The following is a 14,048-nucleotide window of genomic DNA, read 5'->3' on the forward strand; positions in this document are numbered from 1 at the left end:
GAAACTATTCCTTTAAAGCTGAAAGGTGCAGCCATCCACCACTATTGGAGCTGTGTTCTGCTAATACTGATAGTTTGTAAAACGTACTATCGGCACAGATTTATCTGCCCAACTGATTACCAGGTCCACCTCCACTGAGAAGCGCTTACATGCAGTCTTAATTCAGATGAGCTCTGGTGCTGATAGGAGGGAGGTGGTGGGGAAGTGAAATTCACCAACCTTCTTCACTTTTGGATTTTTATGATTATTCCACTTTGGTAATTCCTTCACATTTCAAAAATTGGAACTCATAAAACTGTGACCGGTTGTAACGCTGAAGTGAAGCACTGGAGTTAAAACACACTGTAGTGTCTCAAAATACTGCTGGAGCTTAACAGCCTGCTCGAGCCTGGTGTCATTACCAGCAGCTGAAAATGAGCCATGAAGCTTTCCCCGAGGCTCCCCTACTTAACAAAGCTTGCAATTGGCTACGGCAAGCTGGTGGAGGAAAAATTGTGTTGACTGATCCAGCACTTCCAGACATACAAGGCCAGGGGAAACAGACAACCAAAGTCCAAATGAGGTCTTTGTTTGCATGGTTCTGCATTGCTGTACTGTGTGTTCTGCATCACAGTGTGAACTGGTCAGTGCTGCTACAGTATCTCATAATGCCAGTCCCGTCTGTATGCTGATGTCTTGTTTGTTTGTGTTGCTGCAGACTGCTCAGTGTGCTCTGCTGTAATCTGGACTCCTTTCTGCTGCTGGAGAGCCAGTACAACATCTGCTCCATGCTGCTGCAGAGTCAGAGGGAGAACAACACTGAGACGGACACTAATGAGGGGTATGAAACAACAAACTCAAAAACTTGTGTTTGGAAATTAAAGTGTTTTGTTATTGTCAGTTACTTAAATTGAATTATGTCATGATAAACTAATTAATTGTAACATTATCACAGATTGGCCAAACTGTGACTGGATTACCTTGTTCTTGGTACCCTGACCCTTACCAATCTCACTCGCCGTGCTTAAACCTAACAAGCACGACCAAGAAAAGCAAGCCAATCAGAAGCAGAATACGTCAGGTCGTGACTTTGCCACGAATATAATATAACAAATGAGATATAAGCTTGATATTTTTAACTTTGGATGGAGTCGGGTTCGCCGTTTCCCCCTGCCTTCAGTCTTTATGCTAAGCTAGGCTAACCACGCCTTGAAAAGAGCTCTGTTCTTAAAGGTCCACTTTCTGAGATGTGGTCATAATTTTAGTTTTTTACCAAATGGACTAACATTATCCATAGAATTTGAGGAAACCACAGTGTTGGTTGGCTTGACGATCTTCTCAATGAACTCTCAGAAAGAAAACAAACACTTCTCTCAAATCTGGCGTGCTTCCTGTACCTCGACAATGCCCTTAGAGCTTTTTTTTTTTTTTCGAGTTGAACTGAGTTGAAGTGAACTTGAGTTGAAGAAGTTATTTCAGAAATTTTGTTGTGAATTCAAAAGTTATTTCATAGAATTTCCACAGTGAGCACACTTGATTTGCACAGGGTCATTCTCTCTGTGGTTCGGTAAAGGCTTTTTGCTCCCTCTGTACATCATCTTGATATGACAGAACACTTTCAAATTTAATCATTGCTCAGGATGAGAAATTGTTTGTTTGTTTGCCTTGTCACCAATAAAATTAAATAAAGCGGAAAGAGAGTGAAAAGACCATTTCAGAAAGTGGGTGTGCAAGAACCTCCTTTCTTTTGGTAATGGCTGGCAGAGCTGTGGCTCTTGGCTCTGAATGGAAATGGCCCTGAAATGCCAACTCACACTGCATTTTGGAGAATGATGACTTGTTAATTTATTCTCCTTTTCCTGCCCTCCCTTTTCTTCCTGCTCCCATTACCATCATGAGACATCAAATCTTTTTTTTTCTTTTTACCCTCTTTTTGTCCCTCCCCCTCTTTTTTAAACCTTTTAACTGCTTTTTTGTTGTTCATTTTTCCTAAAACTCTTTATTTTCTGCCCCAACCGTTTTAATACCAGTAGGGCCCAAATACATCAGAACTTGTTTATGAGGGCAATCTGCACATTTAATTTGACCCCAGCTGTGACTTGTTTTATTCACAAAGAAATGTATGCAAATTTCATTTTATGGCTAACAGGCCCTTGGAAAGAGCTCTGTACAAAAAATAGCCCCCTTTATTACCAATTTCAAGCCCAAATTGCTTCAGCTATAAGAACTATCCACCAAGGCTGACACCCTTCGGCCCCTAAAGTGTCTTTATAATTGGAGAATTCTCTGATCTTATCTAATATTCTACATGGAAACCCTTTTCTCTTTTTCCTCTCACTTGCCTTGCAGCACTGATATAGTCATTCAGAGACTTCAGACTCTGTACAAAGTCTTTCAGAAGACTTTTTAAAGAAAGTTATCTGAGCTCCATTAAATTGAGGTGAAAAAAAATTACATTTATGCATAACAGACTTAATGTCCTTTTTCTTAAATCTTTCTCTTATGCTTTTCTCTTATTTCTTATGCTGTAGCACACAAATGTTTATAACTTTTAGGGCCTGAGCCCATTGTCATCTTTTGTGTTCACTGCTGTTCCTTTTGTACTGATCTCTTTCGCCTCTATTGTTAAACGCTCTCAGAGAGTTCATCATAGACGGCCTGTCAGTGGAGAGGAATCACGTTCTGGTTCGGGTCAGTGTGGTGGGAGGTCCGTCTGAGAGGAAGCTTCCTCCTCGAGCACTGCAAGAGGTCAGCTGTACTCGATTTCTCATGGTCACCTGCTTTTGAGTTGGCAGGATCTGCGGGATTTGTGCTCTACGTGTGAGCCGGACTGACTGTTTTTGTTTTGCACAAAAGGAAATTAGGATTAGCTGTGTTTTAGTCATGAGGGACGAAGTGAAGCTAAACACTACAACCACCTCAACAGTAACACACTCTGTGAGTCTGTGCTGGACACAAATGTTGTTTGTCCAAAGAGTCCTAAAAATTATCCTTTGCTTAAATGTTGTTTTGCTAAGTATCGTTCTGAAAAACACACGGGCTGTTTTCTCCTTAAAAATCTGTCCTTTACGTATTCCTTAATCACAATTTTATAATTTTTTCATAAACACAAACTCACCGCGTACGTGATCCAACCCTCATCCATTCATTTCTATTCCGAGTTTGTGCTACTGGTAATTTCAAGTAATTTCTTTTTTACTGATTTCCAGCAAGGCTTCTGTCATTATCTGATGCCTGCAGCCTCATTTACTCAGCATGTTTTGGTATAGATATCAATTATTTAGGTGTTGTTTACGCTGTACGCAAAACAGGAAACTAATTTACACTGCAGTCAAGACAGAATATGAAAGAGATTTCTAAAGGGGTGAGTGTGAATTACTTTAGTAAGTGTTTTCTCTCTGTTTCACAGGTCTCTTTTGTTCATTTCTCCTGCTGCTTGTAGTGAATACAGGGATCTGAAGGCTGTTAAATACATAGTGATTTTGTGTGAAGTTTACAAAAGAAATGAAAAGTTGAACCACTTTTGGTGAGAAATGAAAAATGAAGCTGAATCATTGTGTTGAGAAAGAAACGCTGAAGAAATGCTGATTCTGAAAGAGTCAGATTTCCTGCCTAGATGGAGACCTCATGGATGACCCGATTATACTGCAATTCAAATTCTTTTATTTGCCAATAGTTGAACAGTTTGCTGAACAGATTTCTTGTACTGTCATATAGAACAGGTATGCACGGTTCTGAAAAATACTTGAAAAGGCACAAATGGTCATGACTTTGGACATTTGAGGGCTTACATGACATCAGAAAGAGTTTACTTTTCTTTATTACTAAAAAGTTTTGGTCCTTCTTTGTAACGAACACAACAGTAAATGGCACCAGGCATAAACAAAAGAAGAAAGTGAACAGGAAAAACAGAAGACTGAAAGGAGGAAAGAACTGATGGCGTACAAACACAAACAAACACAAGTTGATAAACTGCTGCCAGCTCGGCACTAAGCAATAAGCAATGGCTCAGTAATGAATTCATTTACGAGTCACTGTTTAACTGCAATACAATGTTTTTGATGTGCTGTCATCAAACACTGTCCTCGGACAGTTCCGAGTATATTAAATTACAAACAAATGCAACATAATGACACATCAATAACACAGCAGGCTCATTAACAGTTCTCTGCTCAGAGCAGCGCAGAAATGAGTCTGGAGAAAATAATGCAAATAGCTTTATTGATGTGGGTTTGAAAAGGTCAAGCAATTCCTATCCAACACACAAAGTCATACATGTTTGCCTCCATCCATCACATATGTGGAGTGTATTCTAACCATGTGATTAATATTGTCTGAACGACACAATGAGGTGGTCAAACGGTCAACTGAGTTCCTCCATCTGCTCGTTCCAGGGACAGGATCCCTACCCATGGCCCATGTTTTCAAGCTACCCTCCCCCTCGCTGCTACACGTCAGACCAACCAAAGATCCACCATCACTCGCAGGGTGAGAGGAGCGGTGATGAAGTTGCCAGTATTACTTGTGCATTATTTAGATTTTTCACCCATAGTTTTTTCCCCTGATTATACAGACTCTGAGTTCAGTGAATTTCTGGCATCACTGAAAGAATCGGAGAACGAAGAGAGGTGGATGGAGAAGTGCCGGAGACTGTACTGCAAAGTCATGACCTCCAAACCCGACATCTTAACTGGAAAGGGTAAGCTGCTGGGTGGGTTCAGTGTGTGGCTGCAGATTTGCCTCATAGCCAGGATTGTCTACCTTCTCGTAGTATTTAATGTGCAAACATACTGATGATACAACTTGGCCAGAAGAGTCGATTGTAAAGGTGAGTGAGCAATCACTCAGGTATGGGAAATAAAAGTGGCAATTTGATACTGACACAAACACCAGGAGCAAGAATAATGATTTCTGCATTTTATGAGATAACAGCTTGCATACTAACAAAATGCATTTATGGACTATAAGCGAGACAAATGCTTTATAGCCTTCGTTGGTTTTAACTCACTCTGCTCCCTCACACATACTTTTCTCCCACCCACTCAAATTACCAAGTGTTTGAACTGATCAGGGATCAGATAAGCACAGCAGCAGCTCAGTGTGCTTTCTGTGTAACCGCATTTGTTGGAATCTCTGGAGCTTCTTTATTCTGTTTCAAGCAGCAGGAAGAATGGCGGCCGAATCCATAACTTTACCTGCCATACCGAACAGCTGCAGGCTACTTTCACAGACCTCTTACTGACCTGGTTAAAGTCACCAGCAGCAGTGATGTGACGCATTCACACCTTTTAAACACCTGGCATGATCTCAGTTTGATGTCCGAGATTGTCTGGGCGGTCAGATTTGAATCAGTCTCAAAAGCTTCTTGGCGGCGGTTTGGCTTTCTGAGGTTGGATGGCTGTCCGGTCCACAGCTAAGGTTTGTTGTTTCGACGAACCTCATATGGGTCCCACTTTTGTCCAGATTTCATCGTTGGATTTTATTTCTCACTGTTGTGCCTCAGTGGGCTGACCTGCAGCATTCTGTCGGTTGTGTGCAGGCTACAAAGCGATATTCATTTCAAAACTAAATGAGCCTGTATGAAATAACAGTCCTGTCCCCTCAGTCTACAACATCAAATACCAATCAGCTCCCTATAAATTATGTGTAAATGTGTTCATGATAAGTATAAGAAAAATGATACAGTTGGACTGTACTGCACTGTGGATTTTGTAATTAGCCACATCATCTTCTGGCATCTGCTATTGTGCTGCAGGTGCACCATGCACACCTCCTCACTGGGATTACACAGATCTAATGTTCATGAACGTTTTAAGAAGTCCCCATCATTGCCACTGACAGCCACTCTGAAACGCAGAAGATGCCTACTTTTCTTACATTGGAGAAAATAGCTACTCAAGGAGGACAAAAATACATTCACATGACGGAGGGCTGACAATCCTATCATTAATGCATGTAATGTACAGTGATTGCATCCTTTCATCAGTGCAACTCCTATGAAAGCATCCCCTCCCTGCGCTGCGGTGCTCATTTAAGGCTTTTCACTGGAAGAGCTTGATCAAGATTTATTATCTGCCCTGCTTTCCTCTGCTGCAGAAGTGCTGTTTTATTAAGCACGCAAAACCTGGGATTTTACTTTAAGAAGTATGCAGTGAAGGAAATTGCAGCATTTATAGGCTGTCAACTAAATTAACCGACTTCCTGGGCAATTTATTGATCATTTACACATCTGGTTATTGCGTATGAAGAAGCTGTGATTATTACTGATGCCTTCAACCGACTTCTACGCAGCTGTAAGACAAAAATGAGTTTGCTTGATGAAGAGGTCTGCCATCTCTTCATTAAAACTCCCATGATTAGAAGTGTTTGTATGTTCAACACCTCAATATCCGGTCAACTTATTGACTGCAACTTATTGAACTTATTGACTTGTCCTCCTTCAACAGCATGTCAGTGAGATGAACTCACTTGTTCTCCCACTCACTGGTTTGCAATGTGAGCAGCAGTCTTGTTTTCTAATCAGAATCAGGATTATCTTTATTTAGGGAAATTCTTCCAATCTGGCAAACTTTGCAGCGATTGTATTAAAAATCCTTCATTGTTACAGAGGCATAAATGTCTGTTTTATTTCAACAATAAGTCCATTTTAAAATATATGCTTTTTACCACATAATTAATATTTTGTGATGTAACTTCCCTTAGTCAGACAAGATAATGTAGAGTATATATTCATCTGACTGGAGGTGAGCCAAAGGCAAATGCTGAGTAGGAAGTAGCTGTCAATGGTCAATGACTTGCTGTTACACACGAATGAAAAAGTACATCAGTATACATTAAAAGTAAGATTCATTTTGCTGAGTGCAGTATTTCAAGTGGACCAGAAGTGGTGCTTTTATTTTATGTATTAGCAGTATGTGCAAGGGCAGATTAAGAGGCACTTGAATATTTATATCCATGTGGATAGATCAAATGTTAGAAGCACCCCACGTGAGTGTTGATTGATAAGTCCGAGGCCTGAGGTAGAAGGAGATGAGTTACACAGCTCTTGTTTCATGCATGGGCAGGTCAACCCCCTGAGAGATTATTCAGAGGGTCATTTTTATGGTATGGACAACATCCACCCTCATGCAGTCATCCACAACCTTGATGAACTTCCCTCAACACTGAGGGAAGGTGGTAACCTCAGACTCGTACCTGAGCTCAGTGGTCACCATTTTGACAGTGATGATGACATTATTGTTGCTGTGGACCACCAAGATGTTGACCTCTACAGAAAAGGGATCCATACACTCCACGACCACTGGACTAAGTGTGTAAATGTAGAAGGAGACTGAGATAAAAAGTTTGAATAAGCAACAAACAGTAAAGATATGAGTGGTTTATAATGACTGAAGAGCTATGCATACGCTTTCCTGTGCTGCAGATTTAGATCCTCAGAGACTGTGTGACCGACTTCGTGTACACTCATTTTTGCAGCTGAACCATGATCCTCTGTGTCAGACACATACTGTATCGTCCACATATCGTCCATAAATGTTTCAAGAAAGACGCATTTTTTCTGCATGTGTCTGGTTTTTCTCCCCAGTGCTGGCTGACCTTCTGGACAAGGTTGTGACCCATCTATCCAAGTGTTCCACCGAGTGCTTCTTCCCTCCTCCTCAGTACAAAGGTCAGTGGGAAAGAGGAACATGTTCAGTTTTCTATTAAGACTAGGCTTAAGGACTATTAAGGCAAAGAAAAATAACCATTGGAGATTGCAGATGAATATCAGCAGGTCCCAGGGGAAATGATCAGAGTCCAGAGGAAAGGTATACAGGGCTTTAGGAGAGAAGAGAACTGTTGGCCTTGACTGGAGTGATTGTCAGGGTGTGGGAGGATCACCTAAAGAAAGTCCTGAACTTGGCTGATAAAAAACTTAACTTGGTAATACGTGACCCATTGAAAGTGCAGAGCAAAAGAGCTGATATGGAATATGGCCAACATATCTGAGCTGGTATACCTGAAATTAGCAGATGCTATGCCAATGACATTTCACTAAACGAGTAAATAAGGTCAGTTTGGTTACCGTACTTTGATATTTTTCTCTCATTAACAAAACTCTTGTGGAAGTGTGGAAGTCGGGGACAGTCAACAGACGGGTAAAAAAGAAAATAAAAAAGTGGAGCAATTGCTTCTCATTTTCAGAGCAGCGTTTTACCCCGGGTTAAAGCGAGTTCTGTTTCCCATATCAAACGAGTGAATGATTTCAGTAGGTTGGCTTGTTTGGTAGCCAGTGGGCTAAACAACCTGATCAGACTGATGGCAGCAGAGAGAGAGAGAAAAGCTGCTAATTAGTGAATACTCGGAAAATCTTGCAAACTGTAAATTATCCTAAAGGTAATGGATTGCTAATTGCATATTGCTCTGTCTTGTTTTACATATTTTGCAAAATACAGTTAAAAGAGACCATCTCTTTTTCTCAGGTTTTAATAACAAAAAGCACTTTCCCCCCTTACGTCTAACATGCATCAACAAACTCCCCTCCGAAAAATTCATTTGTATACCAGCATGGGTTTTGTCAGTCATCACTCACATTTTCATTCGTGCCAAAACTAATTTATGTAATATTACATTTGCACTGAAGAGGAAACATTTAAGCCTCACCAAAATTATCAGGACCATACTAGTTTTTCATATTGCACAAAGTTTGAGTTTCCACCCTTGTCCCAGACAAACTGTAGTCCATTAATCATTGTCTTTTAACCGTGATCATTATTTCACATTAAGTCTAATCCTGCTAATACTTGAAGTTAAATGTGACTCTGCTATATTGTTGCCAGCCAGAGCATTGAAGCCATTAATTGAGGAAAAGTGGGCGTGAATAACTGGAGCAACATTAACAGTATATTAAGAATAAAAGTGCACCCTGTATTCTGTAGAAATTTCTGTGGTTTTCATTTGGGAGCTGATGAGAGAATAAACTGGAAGCCTGACTGGGATGATGAGGGGATAAATGCTCAGCTGTCCTCACAACTGGCCTTTAGATGACTTACTGCATCGGCCTGTGCTGTTTTCTCTGGCTCAGTACACCTTAAGATACGAGCAGTTTCCTGTCTGCCTTTTAGAACGAAATGGAAACTACTGTGTATTTGTACAGCTCAGTTTAAAGTGGAAAGGGCTTCTTTGCGCAAATCATCCGTCTCAGAGTGACAAATTGATCTCAGTGCTGTCCAAAAGCTGCTGTCTTTGTTCCACCTCCAATAATAATCTTCAGTGCTAGGCAAGAAAATAATTAAATTAAGGTCTTCGCAATCTTTTTCATATTCATCTTCTAATACTAGACTTTAGAAACGATTTCTAAAAAGATGTTATGTCTTTGTTGTTCATTTTTACACACACACACACACACACATAAACGCACACAGAGTTCCATTAAGGCTTTAACTGATCTAATTATAATCAACTCCGTCGGTCACGTTGACAGATGGGATTTGTTTCTCTTGTACGTAGTATATTGTCAAATCTGGCTCGTCTTTGGTCAGGGCTGGGAGATTGTTACGATACAGTCGTGCCAAGCTTATTTCTTGTTTATTTGAAATGCTTTATATGAGGTAAAAAGATATGAGGGCAGGATGTAAAAGACAAGGAAAACATGTAGAGGACAATCATGAGGTAAAAAGAATAAAACACAATAAGCAGAATAATGAAAAGATACAAGGCAGCGCAAGATGTGAATACATGGCTCCAAATTTAATCTATTTAATCTGAGCTAGAGGCAAATAAAAAAAGCTTTCAACCTCAATTTCACCTCAACAGTGTGTCAGAGCTGACCTCAAGTTGTGTTGAAGTTTGTTCCATTTAAGAATTAGATTCTTCTACACTGTTAGAGACTGTGGCTCAGATACCTCTGTTATGTATTTGCATCTGTTGTGGGTGCTGTTGGAAATCAGACAACAGGACCGATTCATGGTGATGTTGGATTATTTTGGTCACCCGTGGTTTAATATACACTGCGTACAAGTTTATGAGCCGTCGACTGGAAATGTGTGTGAGGTATCTGTCTGGTGTTGTAGCCAGAGTAATGCAAATGTTTTAAACAGCGAGAATACAAGTATGTATGTCTCAGTACGCAAACAAATGCCTCTGAACTACGAAGAGGAGCAGATCATGTGTGACAGGGAAAGAATTCAGTGGGATCAGTTGTTATGAATTAGTAGACAGTCGTTAGTGACAAGAAGACGCTAATAAAAGGCAGCATCTGTCTGCAGTGTTTCTGCAGCCTAAATAATGAATAATAGTGATTAAAAAGGCTATGTGGAGTGTGTTCAGTGCGCTTTTATTTATTATGCATTTCTCAATAAGGAGAGAGACTTGTCAGCCTTCTTTTTTTCCACTGAAGGCTGAAATATTTCCCCACAGTGTGTCTTTTATCAGTGCTGTCTTCTGTCTATCAGCACAGAGACAGAGTCTCCTCTGAGGCTGCACTGATGAAGAAACTTAATTTTGAGTGTTTGTTTTGATGATTTATTTATCTCAGTTCGCTCACTTCAAAGTTGTTGATTTTTCTGCCTTTTTTTAAAAAAAAAAAATGTTATACTACCTTTTTAGAAGTTGGTCATACTCATTTATATAATTTTATTCCAACGCGTACAGGGTTTAGTCGAGCCACATTTCACTCGTAGGATTGGCAGGAGTTTGTCTGACCAGTCGATTAAAGACACACAAACTGTACATGAAATCAGTTTGTACTCTTGATTCACAATGAAGAGCCACAAGGTGCAAAAAACATAACAAAAACATAAAACACTTCTGATGAAGTCTTAAAGTACGTAGTCTCATCTGAGCCTTCGGTTCTGGTCAGAGATCTCGGCAGAACGTCCATCAGTCAGAACGGCTGCGTAAAAGCCACCATACTGAAAATGCTTTTGCACCACGTGAAATTGCCATCTTTTCATTGTTTTAAAATGAACACACACACACACAGCTATACAGTTTCCCCTTTTAATATTCCTTCCACCAAATACCACTTAGATGTGTGTCCTAGTGTGTGTGTGTGTGGCGCTGAACTGGACGGTAGGCACCTCTTAGCGTTTGATTGACGCTGACTACAGTCTCAGCCACTCTGCCCTACTCGAGTGCTCCCATTGTATGGAGAGAACAGACTCATTTGCCAAGTATTAACCTCTGTCAGCTCCCTGTTCGGAGTCGTATCTCCTCACCCTTCATGGCCTCCTCTTCTGAAGGCAGCTGTGCAGCAATCTCATTTATTTCAGCTGCCTGTTGAAATTGGTTGGCTGGAAACAAAGGCAGAACACCGTTTTTATGTAACTGCTACGTCTTAATAGCTCAGATGGAGATGGTTCCTCGGTTAAATAGATTTTCTCACCACATTCTAACTTTGGATTGAAGCACCTTCTCCTCCTCTGCAAGTCACTTCCATTCAGCTCTGAGCCTGGATGTACTTAGAGGCTGAGGTACAGTTTCGCCCTGCTTGTACTCCGGTTGAGCTACACAAAAAAAGCACATGATACGCTCAGAAAATACAATGCAGTGTTTAAAAACAAAAACAAACTAAGACAAATAAGCGTAGATGATTGTCAGATCAGATTTTCTGATTATCAATTTTATTTCATTTTTATGGTTATTATTGTTATTCTCTCATGACTACAGTCTCAATTTAGTGCTTATTTATTAGCTGTGAATGTTCTCTCTTGCCTTGCAGGCATTATGTGCTCATCTTAAAGGATTTTCTCTTAATGTGTCTCATACCAGCAGCTCGCTCACCTTTATTTTAAGTAATTAAGTATTACTTTTATTTTAATTCCCCTGAAGCACAGGAGGATTGTAAGGATCCTGGAAACTGAATCAACTGGTGGCTGAATGCAGATCCTTGAGATTACTCTTCAGAGCGATGCTGCACAGGCTGTTGTTCAACAGTGGTCCTTCATAACAAAAGTGAAATGGTCCAATAATGGTCAGTACAGACTGTAAAACAGAGAGTAGGGACACAGTACCAAAGAGACGGGAAGGGAGGGAATAAACACAACATGGAAGCATTCATCTCCATTAGACAGTAATTGCCATCAGCAAGAGGTTTTTAGAGATGTTAATATATGAGGAGAGAAAGGTGAGATAGAAAATGCAGCACTAGATGTCCTGGCACTTCCTGCCCTCATCACAAGCTATTTTCTCTCAATTAATACAAGATGTGATGGCCTGTGATTAATCCACATTGCTCAGCTCTGACTCTTCTGTGGTAACAATATTGAATTATCACTTGGACATGTAGATAGCAGCTAGCATATTATCATTTCCCTTGCATATTTCTGCACCATTAGCCTGTAAATTGGATTCAAAGTTTTCTCTGCCACTCGTGCTGTCTCGATAATACTTCTCATATTAATTTCTGCTGTCTGAAACAGCAGATTCATTAGCAGAAATGTAATATTATTTTTCCCCAAAGCCAGGGAGCAGTGAAACATCTTCCAAAACAAAATATCAGCCCTCCCGCAGTTATTGCTTCATTCATCGTTCTCTTCACACAATTACAACAGCTCCAAAAACTAATATATTAAGTAAAAGCCCATGAGAGCAGCTGGTGAGACAGATAGCTCAACGATCTGTGCAAAGCCGCCCTGCTCCAGTATTTTCAGCTGCTGCAGTATCTCACTGCAGGACCCAACTCCACAGATAAAGTCCTCAGATAAAGAGCTTTCTCACACGGCTCAAAATTTCATACTGTATCCCCCCCCCCAAAAGACTCCACCACGCTCCTAAAATCATGAGTTATGACTCCTCTGCTCTAAACCATCAGAATGCTGCTGTGAAATTACCCGTGGCTGACTGTTAGTGAAATTACCCAAGTCACCTTGGTGCCAAGCTATCGCAATTAAATGCCAAACAACTGCTGTAAAGCTGCCAGCTACAAAATTACCCAGACACAACATCACATCTGTAGTGCCTTAAAAGTAGCGAGTCATGATTTGTTGTCATGTTTTTTTTTCTCGCTCTCCAGGGTTGTAACACACCCTGTTAGTGATATCTAGAGAGTATTTTTCTTTTCTCCCAGAAAACCTGCAGCCATATCTGCTCACTGGGTGTTGCTTTGTTTTCTAATAACCACCTCTTAAATGTCTTGTTTTACAGCAGAGGAGAAGAGTGCGAAGAGTGCTGTGTTATCATTGGTGGAGCAGCTGGGAATCAGCACCTGTCTCAGGTATGTACAGTACGTAAAGTGTTTTTTCTATAGCTCATAAACCCTTTTAAATCAGAGAGGCTTCTTACAGCATGAGCCTGGGAAGGAGAACCTGCTGTGTCTTACACTACCTGAACTGCAGCCGTCATTTCAGCAACCTTAAAAATACTCTTGAATTCTGGGTAAAAACATTTCTGGTCTCGTTTGGTCGAAAGTCGATGCTGGGGAAAATTGCAGACATCCACGGTGCGATGATAAACTGTAAGCACAGGTGCATAAATAAATTTGTTTAGCAGGTCTGATGTTGACCCTGCTCACCTTTTTAACTCCGTGTGTTAGCATGACAGCATTTGGTAATTAGCACTTTCTGATGAGAACAAAGTGGTGGTTTTATTTTGGTAGGGAATCTGCATGTGTAAAATGATGTTTTAAAAAATGTTTTATCTTTTATTTAAAGTGAAGGTTTCGCATTATATTTGGTTATTATTACACACAGAGACTTCTGTAAGTTATTTTAAAACCTTCTGTTTGAGTCTCGAAGCTTCAAGTGCATTCATGGGCCACGGAAAGGCTTCAACATTAACTTGAATTTTAACAATCCCAAATTCCACTTGAGTTCGACTGACTTCGACTTACTTACAGCAGGTACTTTGACTGTGACATCGGAGCTCACCTGAGAGCCAACTCCCCCACACAGCATGTTAGATTCAGCCTCCCACCTTATTTTTCTATTTCACACTGAGCTCAGGCTATTAAAAAATCTTTCCAAGCACATTCTGAAGCATATTCTGAAGTGTGCGATGGGCGCCTTCTGGCAGCGTATTTAGTTTGTGTGCACGTGTTTTGTGCTCACAAATCGTTAATGCATCGGGCCCTAAGGTTTTGGCTTCAGTCT

The 14,048-nt window shown here is 40.5% G+C and overlaps 1 protein-coding gene across 1 annotated transcript in view; it reads left to right on the plus strand.

The window, feature by feature from the left end:
- The window catches only part of tbc1d32 (TBC1 domain family, member 32), a 55,365-nt gene that overhangs the window by 26,846 nt on the left and 14,471 nt on the right, over positions 1–14,048 (plus strand). Inside the window, exons 24-29 of the mRNA XM_046372847.1 lie at positions 698–820; positions 2,619–2,727; positions 4,374–4,467; positions 4,553–4,678; positions 7,565–7,648; positions 13,105–13,174. Of these exons, the coding sequence (XP_046228803.1) occupies positions 698–820; positions 2,619–2,727; positions 4,374–4,467; positions 4,553–4,678; positions 7,565–7,648; positions 13,105–13,174 (606 nt within the window). The remainder of the gene's footprint in view (positions 1–697; positions 821–2,618; positions 2,728–4,373; positions 4,468–4,552; positions 4,679–7,564; positions 7,649–13,104; positions 13,175–14,048) is intronic.

Source organism: Scatophagus argus, chromosome 19 (genome assembly GCF_020382885.2).
Source record: "Scatophagus argus isolate fScaArg1 chromosome 19, fScaArg1.pri, whole genome shotgun sequence".
Classification (NCBI taxonomy): Eukaryota; Metazoa; Chordata; class Actinopteri; family Scatophagidae; genus Scatophagus; species Scatophagus argus.